Source organism: Onychomys torridus, chromosome 7 (genome assembly GCF_903995425.1).
Source record: "Onychomys torridus chromosome 7, mOncTor1.1, whole genome shotgun sequence".
In the NCBI taxonomy this organism is placed as follows: Eukaryota; Metazoa; Chordata; class Mammalia; order Rodentia; family Cricetidae; genus Onychomys; species Onychomys torridus.
Window position 1 is genome coordinate 102,965,168 of NC_050449.1, and position 14,517 is coordinate 102,979,684.

Below are 14,517 nucleotides of genomic sequence, written 5' to 3' on the forward strand. Positions count from 1 at the left end.
TAGACACAGCTGTGGTCACTTGTTTTGGCAGCAGCTCCCTCCAGTGGTCATTTCGTGACAAAGAAAAGCCTGTTCATGGTGAGAAGTCTCAGGGAGAAGAAAATTCTTGTGCATCTTTTACAAAATATACTCAAATATTGAATGTAAGTGATTTGGCAAGTTCTGTTGCTCAAAATCTATCATGTTCTACTTACTTGAATCTATGAGGTGTTCTTTATATGCCAGGCACTTTTCTTTCTCTTTCTCTCCTCCCCCTTCCCTCTTCTTCCTCCTTTTGAAAAATTTTGTGACAGTGTAGCTCAGGCTGGCCTCTGTGCTATGTAGCCAAGGCCGACCTTGAGCTCTTGACCATCCTGCCTCCACCCACCAAGTGCTAGAGTTATGTGCACGTACACACCACCACACCTGACTTTTCCTTCCTTTGTTGTGGTGCTAAGGCTTGACCCCAAGGCTCACACATGCTAAGCCACACCCCAGTCCAAAGAGTGTCCATTGATAAATGGATTTTAGGAGGCGGTGGACCCAGGTGGAGGCAGCAAATCACTGGGGTGTGCATTTGAAGGGTGTAGCTTGTTCTTGGACCCTTCCTCACTCTCTCTGCTCCCTGGCTACCATGAGGTGAACAGCTTTGCTTCAGCACCCACCTACCCACCTCCATCACGTTAAACCTCATTTCTGGCCCAAAGCAATTTGTTCAGATTTGATTGTTTGTTTTTGAGACAGAGTCTCACTATATAGCCCTGGCTGGCCTGGAAATTGTTATGTAGCCCAGGCTGACTTTGAACTAACAGAGACCTGCCTGTCTTTGCCACCTGAGTTCCAGGAAAGGTGCAAAGCTACACAGGGAAACCCTGTCTCACCCCCCCCCCCCAAAAAAAAAGTGACTAACACAAGGGGCTGGAGAGATGGCTCAGCAGTTAAGAGCACTGACTGTTCTTCCAGAGGTCTTCACAACCATCTGTAACGAGATCTGGTGCCCTCTTCTGGCCTGCAGTCATACATGCTGTATACATAATAAATAAATATTAAGAAAGTGACTAACACAGGGATCAAGCCCTTACCACAGGAGCCTTCAGTGGACATTTAAGATCCAAGCCATAGGAGTCTGGCATGGTAGCACATGACTGTAATCCCAGCACTCAGAGAGCCCGCCCAGAGGATCAGAAGATCATTCTTGGCCACATGATGGTTTTGTAGCCAGCATGGGTTACATGTGACTCTGTCTCAAATATATATAGTGATGTTTTTAGAAAGAGCAGTGTGAGGTGAGGAAGAGATTACAATTTTAAATAAATTTAAATATTTAAATAAATTTAAAATTCCAATTTGGAAGTGTTTGAATTAAGATTTTCTGGATGTTTGGGAACGAACCATGGAAATACAATAGAGAAAAGTGTCCCTGGGCAGAGTGGATGGGTATGCAGAGGCATAAGTATACCAATATGTGGGCAGTGGAGTGGATCAGAGAAGAGCAGTAGGGAAGAAATAATGGGGGCTAGAGAGATGGCTCAGAGGTTAAGAGCACTGGCTGTTCTTCCAGAGGTCCTGAGTTCAATTCCCAGCAACCACATGGTGGCTCACGACCATCTACAATGAAAGATCTGGTGCCCTCTTCTGGTCTGCAGGTTGAACACTCACTGTATACATAATAAATAAATAAATCTTTAAAAAAAAAAGAGAGAGAGAGATAATGGGTGAAGATCATAGAGTGTATCTCAGGTCGCTGTTATTTTATAGAAATCTATAAGGATAACTATAATCCTTGTGACACTGTTTATCATTGCAGAAGAGGAGGTAAAGAGCTGGGGGGTGGCTCAGCTGGTAGAGTGTAACCTAGGCATGCTGCTGCATACTGTAACTCCAGCATTTGACAAGTCAGAGTAGGAGGATCAGATCTTCAAGATGGTCAGTCAAAATGCAGAGCCTGAGGCCAGCCTGAGATACACGAGGGTTTGGTGGATTGAGGTGCTTGTCATCAGCACTGTGGTGCCTCAGTTCACTGCCCAGGATCCACGGTAGAAGGGGAGAACTGAGTCCTGCAACTTGTCCTCTTGACCTCCACACATATGCCATGGTCCAGGAAGGGCCACGTCGTGGGGAACTAGGGAAACTCTTGGAGCTACTGGGAGTTGGGTTTGAAGACCTAGCCTGTGCTTCCTGTTCTCAGTCTCCCTTGATGAAAGACGCCATCTTAGACCAAGCTCATTCCAGCTGGAGAAGGTCCACCAACAAGGATGGAATGTCCTAGAAACTGAGAACACACTCTGTGGATTACCAGGATAACCAGGATATCTTGTCCAAATTAAGAAATTGAACATCTAGCTGGGTGTGATGGTGCACACCTTTAGTCCCAGAACTCTGGAGACAGAGGCCGGTGGATCTCCGTGAGTTTGAGGCCAGCCTGGCCTAGAGAGTAAGTTCCAGGACAGCCAAAGCTACACAGAGAAACCCTGTCTCAAAAAACAAACAAACTAACTAACAAACAAAAAAGAAAAAGAAATTGAGCATTCGATGCAAAGAAGCCAGGTAGTTTTTCTGATGACCCTCTTCCTTACTTCTTATATTTCCCTGGCAGAGAATGGTCAAGAACTTGGAGAAGGAGCTGGCATTGCTTAAGCAGGAACTGGCCATCCATGACAGCCTGGTAAGGGACTGGGGGAGAATGGGAAGCTGCTGGGGGCAGAGACCAGGAGCAAACGGCATGGTGGGTTAAGGCCAGGAGCTGTAGGATGGGTTAGGTAGTAGGAAAGGATCAGCAATAGGCATGGTGGGGCAGGTGGAGTCCTCCAGTGGCCTACCTGGGCTTATGGTCATGATTCTGATGGTCCTCAAGGCAGAGCCAGCATCTCCCTACCTTGTGGTTAACTGAGACTCTGGTTTGGAGCAGCAGGCTTCATGTACAGTCCCCTTCCCCATTGTCTCTCAGACCCATGCATCTGGCCCATTTTCAGGCCTTCCCTGCCAGGAACAGACAGTAAAACAGCCAGCCAGCATAGGCATCAGATACTCTCACAGCCCCATACTTTGGCTCTCAGAATGGCTTTTGCTGCTCCTGCTTGGGCTCAGGTTCTTGTTGCTTATGTAGCACATGTTCTTCATCCCTCAAGTCCAACCGCACTCTTGTGAATTACGACCCCATGGATGAGATCCAGATTGCTGAAATCAACTCCCAAGTGCGGAGGTACCTGGAGGGGACACTGGACGAGATCGATGTAAGTTGTTCTGCTGTGAGACCACCATGCTCAGCTAGCTTAGACTTCCTGAGTACTGCCATATATGAAATGGGTGCAGTAGATGGGAACTGGTGTATACCCTAGCTTCCATGTTTAGGGTTACAAACTTGTAGAGCTATATACAATGTCCAGTGGGCTGGAACACAGTCTTATACCAAAGGCAGTCTATCTCATGGGCACAGGCACAGGTCTTGAAGCAAAGCTGCCTTGATGAAAACCCAGGTTCCTCCAGCCAAGTGACCTGGGCTGAATGTTGGCTAAGTTGCCCCTTGAGATAAGCTTGGCTGTGCCTGGTGGCATGCAGCTGATAAAGGATGGTGGTCAGGTTGATTGTCGTTAAAGGAAACCTGCCCCCCAGAGCCCACTGTTGGAGTATAAAAGGAGAGAACAGCTGGCTGGCACACAGGAAGAGCTAGAGAGGAGGATGCATCTTGTTTTTTGCAGTTTTTTCACCAGGGAACTACATGGCTGCTATCCTTCTTATGGCAGTCTGTAACTCCAGTTCCAGGGGATCTGATGTCCTCTTCTGGTCTTTGAGAGCATCAGGCATACACATTCATGCAGGCAATGCACTCATACACATAAAAAAATTTTTTTTATCTTTAAAAATTTTAAAAATGGTTTTTAATAAAGGCTCAGTGAGTACTCAATTTTAAAGCTATTAATCGAGGACTAGGGATATGATTCAGTTGACAGAGTGCTTGCCTATTGTGCAGGAAGTCCTGGGTTTGCATCCCCAGCATCACATACACAGGGCCTAGTGGCACATGCCTATAATCCCAGCACTTGGGAGGTGGAGGCAGGAGGATCAGAACTTCAGGGACATTCTCAGGTATACAGCAAGTTCCAGGCTAGCCTTGGATATATGAGACCCTGTTTCAAAATAGACAGATGGACAAACAACAACTATTAATCAAATATATCTCCCTCTGGTCTTGGAAGTGTAATTAATACTTTGCTGAGAGGCTTTAAAAAAAGATATTATTTTACTTTTACTTATTATGTGGACATATGTGTATCTGAATGTGGGTTTGAATACTTTCATGCAGTACCTGTGGAGGTCGAAAGAGGGTATCATATCCCCTGGAACTGGAGCTAAAGAATTGCCAGCTGTCTGGTGTGGGCACTGGGAACCAAGTGTGCTTCCACAAGAGAAGTTTATGCTCTCAACTGCTGAGCCTTCTCTCCAGTGTCTGCTGAGAGCCTTCTGCACTTACCTCAATCTCAGAATGAGATGGTCCAAAGTCAGCCAGGGGCCTGACCTCTCTGCTTAGACACAGCCTAGTTCCTAGGTTCCACTGTCTAAACTCGGCTTTGCTCTCTTCCTTCCAGATAATCAATCTAAGACAGATCCAGGAGGTATTCAACCAGTTCAGGGTGGTTCTGAGGTAAGTCCCACCCTACCAGCCCCATCTCATTCTTTTTCCCACTTCCCTCTTCATTTTCTATGGCCTAGGCACTTGCCTTCAAGAAAACACTCGTATGTAAGTGTGTGCATGTATATCTGTGTATGAAGAGCATTCTGTGCTATGTGAGGAACCAGATCTGACTGTTGAGGGTGTATCCAGGTCCCTGGTGGATGTTTTCTGAGTTCATTAATTGGGCAGGAACTCTCCGGAGTACCAGCTGTGAGTGTGTCCAGAGCTGGGCCTTGTGGATCTTCCCTGTCCTCTACCTCAAGGAGCACTTACAGTTTATTTGGGTGCAGACCCATTGCCTGAGCAGCTCATGCTAGTTGGTATCAGACTGGTCATTTGGCTCCAAGGGTCCTGTTAGAACCCAGGTGTTGGCACAGTCCTCATGCAGGTTTACAGGTTATTAAATGTCGTCTTAGAGCTGATGCACTGGCATGTAATGTGGCTCTGTAGGTTTGGGGACTGGATCTTGGGGGAATGTGTACACTGTGAAAGGGATGGGCCCTTTGGTCTGTATTGTCTTTTGGCTTATGATGAGGCTGTGGCTCTATCACCAGGGCTTTACCTAACTAACTTTTAATCTAATGCTTGGGCCTTAGCCCAGTGAACTTAGCATGAGTGTTATCTCACTCTCTCTCCCAAGCCAACAGGAACAGGAAGTGGAGTCTGCCTTGCGCAGGAAGTACACTCTCATAGACAAGAATGACTTTGCAACCATTTCTGCTGTCCAGAAGGTAAGCATGGTTGCCTCTTTCTAACAGCACTCACCTTAGACTTTCTATCTTTGGTCAGACTTTTATAGAAACTGCAAGTGTCATGCATCAAACCTGAGCTAAGAGTTACCAGACCAAGATAACACCAGGTTGAACATGGAGTTCCCTGTGCAAAAGTAAACCACTTTAGGGGCTGGAGAGAAAGCTCAGTCAGTAAAGTGGTTGTTGCACATAGGCCTCCAGAACCCATGCACAGTTGGGTATGGTGGTGCATCCTTGTAGTGCAAGCTCTGGAAAGGTGTAGACAGACAGATCCCTGGGGCTTGCTGGCCAGCCAGCTGGCATAGTGTTGTTAGAGTTTTTTTCCAGTCCTGCCTGGCCCACAATCAGGACAGATCTCTCTCACCTGCCAGTCCCACAGCCATTTAGACCCAACCGAGTAAACATACAGAGACTTACATTGTTTACAAACTGTATGGCCGTGACAGGTGACAGACTTTTTGTTATCTAGTTCTTGTATCTTAAATTAACCCATTTCTATTAGTCTATAAGTTGCCACGTGGCTTGTGGCTTACCGATGTCTTACATCTCACTTGTCGTCCTGGTGGAGGCTGGCAGTATCTCTCTGACTCAGCCTCCCACTTCCCAGAATTCTTCTCTCTCCTTGTCCCGCCTATACTTCCTGCCTGGCTACTGGCCAATCAGTGTTTTATTTATTAACCAATCAAAACAACACATTTAACATACAAAACATCCCACAACAGCATAGTTTGTGAGTTCCAGGCCAATGAGAGACCCAGCAGTAAACTGTTCCTGAGGAATAACACTCAAGGTTGACCCACATACATACATACACAGAAAAAAATATAGTATACCACTTTTGCATTGAGAATGATGTCCATAAATTAGACATATGGCTAATAATATATATGACTAATGCTTGGAACCAGGTTGGAACTAAGTCTTAAGATCTTTAGAGAGTATTGGGTGGTGGTGGCACACACCTTTACTCAGGAGGCAGATGCAGGCAGATTTCTTTGAGTTCGAGATCTGATCTACAGATCTGGTCTACAGCCTGGTCTACAGAGCAAGTTCCAAGACAGCCAGAGCTGCAACACAGAAAAACCGTCTCAAGAAACAAAAAACCACCACCAACAAAAAAAAAAAAAGGAAAGTAGACATTAATTTTCTAGGGTTCAAGGACAGCCTGAAGCTGGCAGCAGCAACCAAATCTTGGTGTATGTGTAGAACATGCTCACCCAAAGTTGTGAGCCATGAACACTTGCATTCCTGAGAGGCTCAAACCGCTAATATAACCCATGCCCCTTGTCCTGACCTCTCTATCCAGGCAGGGCTTATGGATGCTGAAGGTCACCTAGTAGGTGAGCCTGATGGACAAAGCTTTGGACTTGGGGTTGCTCCTTTTTCTATCAAACCTGGAAAGAAACTCAGGTCCAAGAAGACACTGAAAGATCAGTTCAGGTGAGAGATCTGTTTTGCCTCCTAGCAAAGAACCTAGCCTAGCACCTAGGCTCCTTGATGGAGAGAGGGCACAACATGGCCTCTCCCTCTCCCATGGCATCTTAACTGCTAGTGCTCACTACTGCCAATGCTGGGAAATCTGTGGGGTTCAGATCAGGGCCCTACCCTGAGTGTTACCACTCATTCTCATAGCATCCCCGGTGGAACCAATGTTGCCATCTCACTGAGCAACTTCCCAATGTTATATCAACTGTTGAGTAGTAGGTTGCAGGGAAGAGCCCTGCCAGGGCACCACTGTGCCCGCTGGCACTCCTGTGATACTCTCTACAGGTATCCCTCTTGAGATCCCCCAGCCATCTAAATTCTCAACTCATCTTTTAGGTGAGACTCAGTTTATTGTTGTCCTTTGGGTGAGGGGTGAGAAAGGGTCTCACAGTGTAGTCAAGGATGGCTGCTCCCAGACTCATGATGATCTTCCTGCCTCATGTCCCCAAAAGCTTACATTGCAGACATGTCTCATCCCACCCAGCTAAGACTCAGGTTTTTTTTGGGTTTTTGTTTGTTTGTTTGTTTTGTTTTTCAAGACAGGGTTTCTCTGTGTGGCTTTGCGCCTTTCCTGGAACTCACTTGGTAGCCCAGGCTGGCCTCGAACTCACAGAGATCCGCCTGCCTCTGCCTCCCGAGGGTTGGGATTAAAGGCGTGCGCCACCACCGCCCAGCAAGACTCAGTTTTTCAGTGCAAGTAGGAGAAAGCATTTTCCCTGGTCTGCTGCTCAGGCCGCTCTGGGGAGCGGTAGCAGAGTACAAGTTTCAGAGTTGAGACCTAGGCTCATCTCCCTTTTCTGTGTTTCTTACCCTGAAGAGACTTCCTTGTGTGAGGCATGCAAACTGGTCTGTGCCTGTTTTTGTATCCCTAAAATGGGAATAATGATATTAATAACAATAGCATCAGAGCTAATGGCCTGCAGTCCTTGCACATGGGCCACCTGAACTGTCAGGCAGTGCCACACACAAGCCAGGAGTCACGTAGTAGAGGAGGCACTGACAGGGTTCCTCATGTCTGTTGTGTCCCAGGCCCCTCTGTTCTGCTGCAGAGAACTGGTGTCATAACTTGACATGGAGGCCAGTCCTCTCAGCAACACCTGAGAAGAAAGGGGGCTGAATGTGTTATCCATGCCTGTAACCCCAGCACCTAGGAGGCAGAGGCCATAAAATTGTGGATTCAGAGCTGGTGAGATGGCTCCACAGATAGAGGTGCTTATAAGCCTGAGGACCCAAGTTCCATCTGTGGAACTCACATAGACGTAGAAGAACAGATTACACAAAGTTATCCTCTGACGTCTTCTCCAAGTCATGGACTCCCTCACAGATGGTAATAGTAAAGTAAAAAAACAAAGCTTGTGAGTTTGAGGCCTCATGGGAGCACATGGTACAGCCACCTCCCCTCCCCCGCAGAAAAGGAAGGAAAGGATGAGGGAAACTGGAAGAAGGGGGAACAGATAAAGGAAGAAAAGACAGAAAGAAGGAACGAGACAGAGCCATGGGGATGTAGCTCTTCTGGTAGGGTGCTTGCCTAGCAGGCACAAAGCCCTGGTTTTAATACTCGGCACCACATAAACTGCGTGTGATAGCATATATTCCCATCAGAAAGATGAAAAGGACGAAATCCGCTCAGCTACCTGGGGAGTTCTAAGCCAGCCTGAGATGTATGAGATCCTCTTTTACTCTAAAAGAGGAGGAACAAAGAGCCTATTGCTTATGGGGAGGACCTGAGCTCAGTACCCAATCCCCATGTCTGGTGGCTCAGAGCTGCCAATAACCCCATCTGCAGGGACCTCTGACATCTCTGTGTCTTAAAAAAACAGGAGCTGCCAGCTGCCAGGTATAGTAGTGTACTCCTTTAATTCCAGCACTTAGCAGGCAGAGACAGGCAGAACCCTGTGAATTCTAGGCTAGCCAGGGCTACATAGTAAGACCTTGTCTCAAATAAATAAATATGTAAACGATACATAAATAAAATAAGCAAGCGCCAGGCGGTGGTGGCGCACACCTTTGATCCCAGCACCCAGCACTCAGGAGGCAGAGGCAGGTGGATCTCTGTGAGTTCGAGGCCAGCCTGGTCTCCAAAGCGAGTTCCAGGAAAGGCACAAAGCTACACAGGGAAATCCTGTCTTGAAAAATCAAAAAAAAAAAAAAAAAAAAAAAAAAAGCAAGCAAGCTGAATATGGTAGGTTGCTTGGTTTAGTAGGCTTGAGCAAGGTCTCATCCTAGGGTGTTTCCCTGACTTTTTTTCAGCTCCTCAGCAAGAAAGGAAGGTGCCAGCAGCCCTGTGAGTGGCAAGGACTTGGATGTGGTTTCCATCTCCAAGACTCAGCTGATCCCATCTTCCAGAGATGGGGATGTCAAAGACATGCTTTCACGAGACAGGGAAACATCCAGCATTGAGCCCCTTCCCTCGGACTCTCCAAAGGAAGACTCACGCCCGCTCAGGTAACCATCTAAAGACAGGCAGGTCTTCCACCAGATCAGAGCACACCAAACCAGAGTATGATCCTCACACGTTAGGTAAATGGTGCCTGCAGCAGAAGAGAAATGAACAGGGAAAAAGTCCAAAAGGAAGAAATGTGGTAACATATATGCATGCAAAATGATCCAGCCTCCATCTTCCAAGATACACGAGGAATCATCATTTTAGGGGCTGGGAAAATAGGTCAGCCAGTAAAAAGGCACTTGCCACCAATTCTGACAACCTGAGTTCAGTCCCCAGGACACACATGAGAGAACCAATTCCCTATTGTCAGTTGTCCTCTGACCTCCACACATATGCTATGGGGTGTGTGTGTGTGGTGAGTGCGTGCGTGCGTGCGTGTGTGTGTGTGTGTGTGTGTGTGTGTGTGTGTGTGTGCGCACACACAAACATCGTTTTAGAACTTCCACACATCAGTTATTTTAAAGTGATATGTCTTTTGCATAAGTAATGTATTCTAGGAGCATATTCCTGTAATCCTAGCACTTGGGAGGCAGAGGCAGGAGGATTAATTTAAGGTGACCCTTGGCTACAAAGAGTTGGAGACCAACCTGGGATACATAAGACCATGGCTTTAAAACTGAACCACTGGAGGGGTTGGGGATTTAGCTCAGTGGTAGAGTGCTTGCCTAGTAAGCGCAAGGCCCTGGGTTCGATCCTCAGCTCTGGCAAAAAAAAAAAAAAAACCACCGGAGCTGGGAACTGGTGCTCACCCTGTAGCTGTGGTGAGTTGGGAACCCCCAGGACCCATATGGAGCCGTGGAGCCAGGCGTCTAGCAGCAGTGCCTGTTAGTCCCTTTCCCTACAGGGAGATGGAGGCAGAAACGGGGAAGCTCTCAGGACAGCTGGCATGGCATTTGCTGTAGAAAAAGAGTAAAGAGTCACGGTCTCAAACAGTGTAGAAGGAGGCATGGACCACCACCTGATGTTTTCTGATCTCATCCATATCCACATTCACTGATGGACAACAGGGGCGTGGGGTCAAATTTTAGGATCCAGGCTAAGGAAATAGAAGGGGGTCATAAAAAATGTGTTCATCACATCTTCAATGGGAAAAGTTTTTTTTTTTTTAAAGTAAACACTTTCAATAATTAGTATTAGATAAAGGGCATTGAATGAATTATTATGCCTGCCTCTTGTTTGTCAAGCACATGCATGAAGACCTTCTTCTGAGCCTATGTACATTCCAGAACATTCAGAGATGTTCAAGAGTTGCACAGCAAATGCCCATACACTGGGAGCCTCTAGTTCCTGTTGGCAGGCTATTGCATTGGTTTCCATCTTGTGCTGTCTTTTAAAAGGCAGTTCAAAAAACTTGCCAATATCAGTCCACATCCTTCTGTGCCAACAGTGGTATCACGTTAACTGTGGTTCTCAGAGAATTTCATGCATGGGGGGTATGTATGGTGCATGCACACGAGTGTGTGCATGCTAAGGCCTGAGCAGCACATCTAGTGTCTTTCCCTCTTACTCTTTGTCATAAACCTTGAGACATAGTCTGTCACAAGGTTGGAAGCTTGCTGTTTCAGCTAAACTGGCTGATAGGCACCCTTGCAGATCTGTCTGTTTTTGCCCCCTAGTGCTGGAGGTATAGACATGATGCTTGACTTCTTATGTGGGTTCTGCGGTATTGTATGTGACTTTTCCTGAGGAGACATGAACCATTGACAAAACAAACAGTGCCTCCAAAGTCCAAGTTAGCGGACCAATGACTCTGTTGGGGTTTCTTATAGGAGCTTGAGTGACTTAAAGGCATCTGCATCACCAAAAAGTCTACCTCGCTTTGGTGATGACTCATAAAAGCTAAACCCCTGGAACTCTGTGTGACTTGTAGGCAGCTGGACAAGTCAGAGGACACCCCCTCCCACTAGCAGTTTACTGCTTCTATAACCTTGGGAAAGGTGGCCTGGTAAATTGTGTTAGTCTCAGGAACTTCCTGAGAGTTATGAGTTGTTTACTTTTTGAGTCTCATGGGCTTCTGTGCTGGTTTGACTAAAAATGGCCCTCATAGGCTCATATGTTTGAATGCTTAGTTGCCAGAGAGTGAAACTCTTTGATAGGATTAGAAGGATTAGGAGCTCTTTGTTGGAAGAAATTTGCCACTAGGGATGGGCTTTGAGGTTTCTTTATTTTATTTATTTATTGTTTGGTTTTTAAAGACAGGGTTTCTCTGTATAGCCCTGGCTGTCCTGGAACTCACTCTTTAGACCAGGCTGGCCTTGAACCAAGGGAGATCCACCTGCCTCTGCCTCCTGAGTGCTGAGATTAAAGTCATGTGCCACCACTGTCTGTTTTGTTTTAAAATTTATTTATTTTATGTGCATTGGTGTTTTGCCTGCACGTCTGTGTGAGGATGCCAGATCCTCTGGAACTGGAGTTATAGACAGTTGTGAACTGCTATGTTGGGAATTGAACCCAGTGCTCTTAACTGCTGAGCCATCTCTCCAGCCCTGGGCTTTGAGGTTTCAAAAGCCCATGCTGGGCCCAGAGTCTCACTCTGCCTGCAGATTGGGATGTAGCTCTCAGCTGTTTCTCCAGCACCACACCGCTGCATCTGCCACCACGCTTCCCTGCCATGATGATACTGAACGAAGCCTCTGAAATTATAAGTAAGCCCCCTGTTTCCTTTCTAAGAGTTGCTGTGGTTGTGGTGTCTCTTCACAGCAATAGAGCAGTAACAAAGCTTGCTTTCTTCCTCCTGGAGGGAATTGCTATATAACACAGGGACATGGACTTAGGCACTCATACTTACAGAACAAGTCCTCTTACCCACAAAGCCAGACCCTGAGGTCCTCTCAGAGAAGATTTAATACCATGAAATAATGTCTCTGTGAGAAAAAGAAAAGATCATATGTTTTGTGTGGCTTCAACCTTTTAAAAATCTATCAAGGAAATCTCAAGAGATTCAACAGTCTCTGGATCCAGACAGGTGACGGTCATTTTGTTTTCAGTTTCTTTCCTTTCATCAATTTCTGCAGTGGGCATGGGTCCTTGGAACAAAGATGGGGATTGATTCCTACAGACTAACTTCCATCTCACACAAACAATGCCTAGGATCTCTACCCTCTGCCCTGGGAAGTCACAGGGCAGAAAGATGAAGTATCTTGTGCCTCCAAGGCAGCGAGCGGTTCCATTCTTTTTCCTCTTTGACCTCTCCCTCTGTCTCCAGACCCAGCACCCCACCTTCGAAGCCTGTGGCCTTTGAAGAGTTTAAGAATGAACGAGGCAGTGAGATCAACCGCATCTTCAAAGAAAACAAATCCATCTTGAATGAACGGAGGAAAAGGGCCAGCGAGACCACCCAGCGCATCAATGCCATCAAGCGGGAGATTGATGTGACCAAAGACTCACTGAATTTCCAGAAGTCACTACGGGAGAAGCAAGGTAGATGTGAAAGGAAGATGGCCAGGGGGATGTGGGGCTCAGAGCCACCAAGTTGTTAGTGTGGCAGCCTTGGACACTGAAGGACCAAGATGGGAGGGGCCAATAGAGAGCTTTGGGGTACAGACCTATGTCATCTAGTAGGCTCTAGGCAGCCCTTCCTGCCAGCTACTTTTGCCAATGTTCCTACTTACTGCATTATTTCAGAACTAAGAGCTGAGTCTTCCCCCTGATATGTGCTGTTGCTCATGGAGAAACTGGCCCTTGGCCCTGCAGGAACAAAGCCCCACACACTCCTAATGAACACTGGAGGTCCAGGAGAGAAAGCAAGACCATTCATTTTATAGCCTTGTAAAGATGGGTACCATTGACAGAAATAAAAATGACAGGGTGTACTACAAGGGTGCAAAGAAAGTAGGATTTTGCTGGGCAGTGGTGGCTCATGCCTTTAATCCCAGCACTCAGGAGGCAGAGGCAGGCGGATCTCTGAGTTCAAGGCCAGCCTGGTCTCCAAAGCGAGTTCCAGGAAAGGCGCAAAGCTACACAGAGAAACCCTGTCTTGGGGGGAAAAAACTGTGCAGGAGGCAGGCAGGTGGAAGCTTGGTCTACGAGTGAGTTACGGGACAGCTAGGGCTACATAGAGAGAAACCCTGTTTCAAAAAAACAAACAAACAAACAAAAAAAGAAAGTAGGGTTTTTTGTTTGTTTTTGTTTTTAGAGACAGGGTTTCTCTCTGTGTAGCCCTAGCTGTCCCGTAACTCGCTCCATAGACCAAGCTTCCACCTGCCTGCCTCCTGCACAGTTTATTTTTGTTGTTGTTGTTGTTGTTGTTTTTTGTTTTTGTTTTTGTTTTCCGAGACAGGGTTTCTCTATGTAGCTTTGCGCCTTTCCTGGAACTCGCTTTGGAGACCAGGCTGGCCTCAAATTCACAGAGATTGTGCTGGGATTAAAGGCATGCACCACCACCGCCCAGAAGCACAGTTTTTATTTTTGTTTTTATTGCCACGGGTGTCAGGAACCCCTGAAACTGAAGTTTCAGACAGGTGAGAGCTGCCATGTGGTTGCTGGGAATTGAACTCAGGTCCTCTGGAAGAACAGTCAGCACTCTTAACCCCTGAGCCATCTCTCCAGGATAGAACCCAGAACTTTGTGCTTGCTAGGCGAGCGCTCTACCACTGAGCTAAATCTCTATTTTTTCCACACAGTTTTTAATAGCCCTGAATACAGGTCCCTCCCACTTTCCTTACTGGCTGATTAATCAGAAGGGTACTTTTTGTTGTTGTTGGTTTGGTTTGGTTTTGAGACAGGGTCTTTGTATGTAGCTCTAGATGTCGTGGAACTCTCTGGCCTTGAACTCATAGTGCTTACCTGAGCACAGTCCTGGAGGCTATTACACATCATCAGCCACTTATGTCTCTTAATTTCTCAACAAAGACATGCATGGATTTATGTTTACATTTTACCTTCTGTTTATTGTAAAGCTTATTGGGAGTGTAAACCTGTCATGTCTACATGTCATTGGACAATTTTGGCAGCTAATAACTACTTACTCTAGACTAGCCACTGGTGTTGGCAGGGGCCTAGAGTCACCTTTTCATCCACAGCTGGACCTAAGCTGATTGAAGGCACATTTGAATATGGAGCGTTCTGCTTTTGTATTTTTACAGTCCTGAAGAAATCTCCTCAGGAGATGGGTAGTTGGTGACCTCTTCATGGTCACTTAGTCCTGGTCTGCTCTCCTTTTGCCAATGGTGGTTTGGTTGTAG

At 46.6% G+C, this 14,517-nt stretch overlaps 1 protein-coding gene across 5 annotated transcripts in view; it reads left to right on the forward strand.

The window, feature by feature from the left end:
• The window catches only part of Kif9 (kinesin family member 9), a 58,414-nt gene that overhangs the window by 33,381 nt on the left and 10,516 nt on the right, over positions 1–14,517 (forward strand). For all 5 annotated transcript variants that reach the window (XM_036192193.1, XM_036192192.1, XM_036192196.1 and 2 more), the window contains 7 exons: positions 2,576–2,644; positions 3,108–3,212; positions 4,566–4,621; positions 5,292–5,382; positions 6,710–6,843; positions 9,139–9,333; positions 12,540–12,754. In XM_036192193.1, coding sequence (XP_036048086.1) covers positions 2,576–2,644; positions 3,108–3,212; positions 4,566–4,621; positions 5,292–5,382; positions 6,710–6,843; positions 9,139–9,333; positions 12,540–12,754 — 865 coding nt within the window. The remainder of the gene's footprint in view (positions 1–2,575; positions 2,645–3,107; positions 3,213–4,565; positions 4,622–5,291; positions 5,383–6,709; positions 6,844–9,138; positions 9,334–12,539; positions 12,755–14,517) is intronic.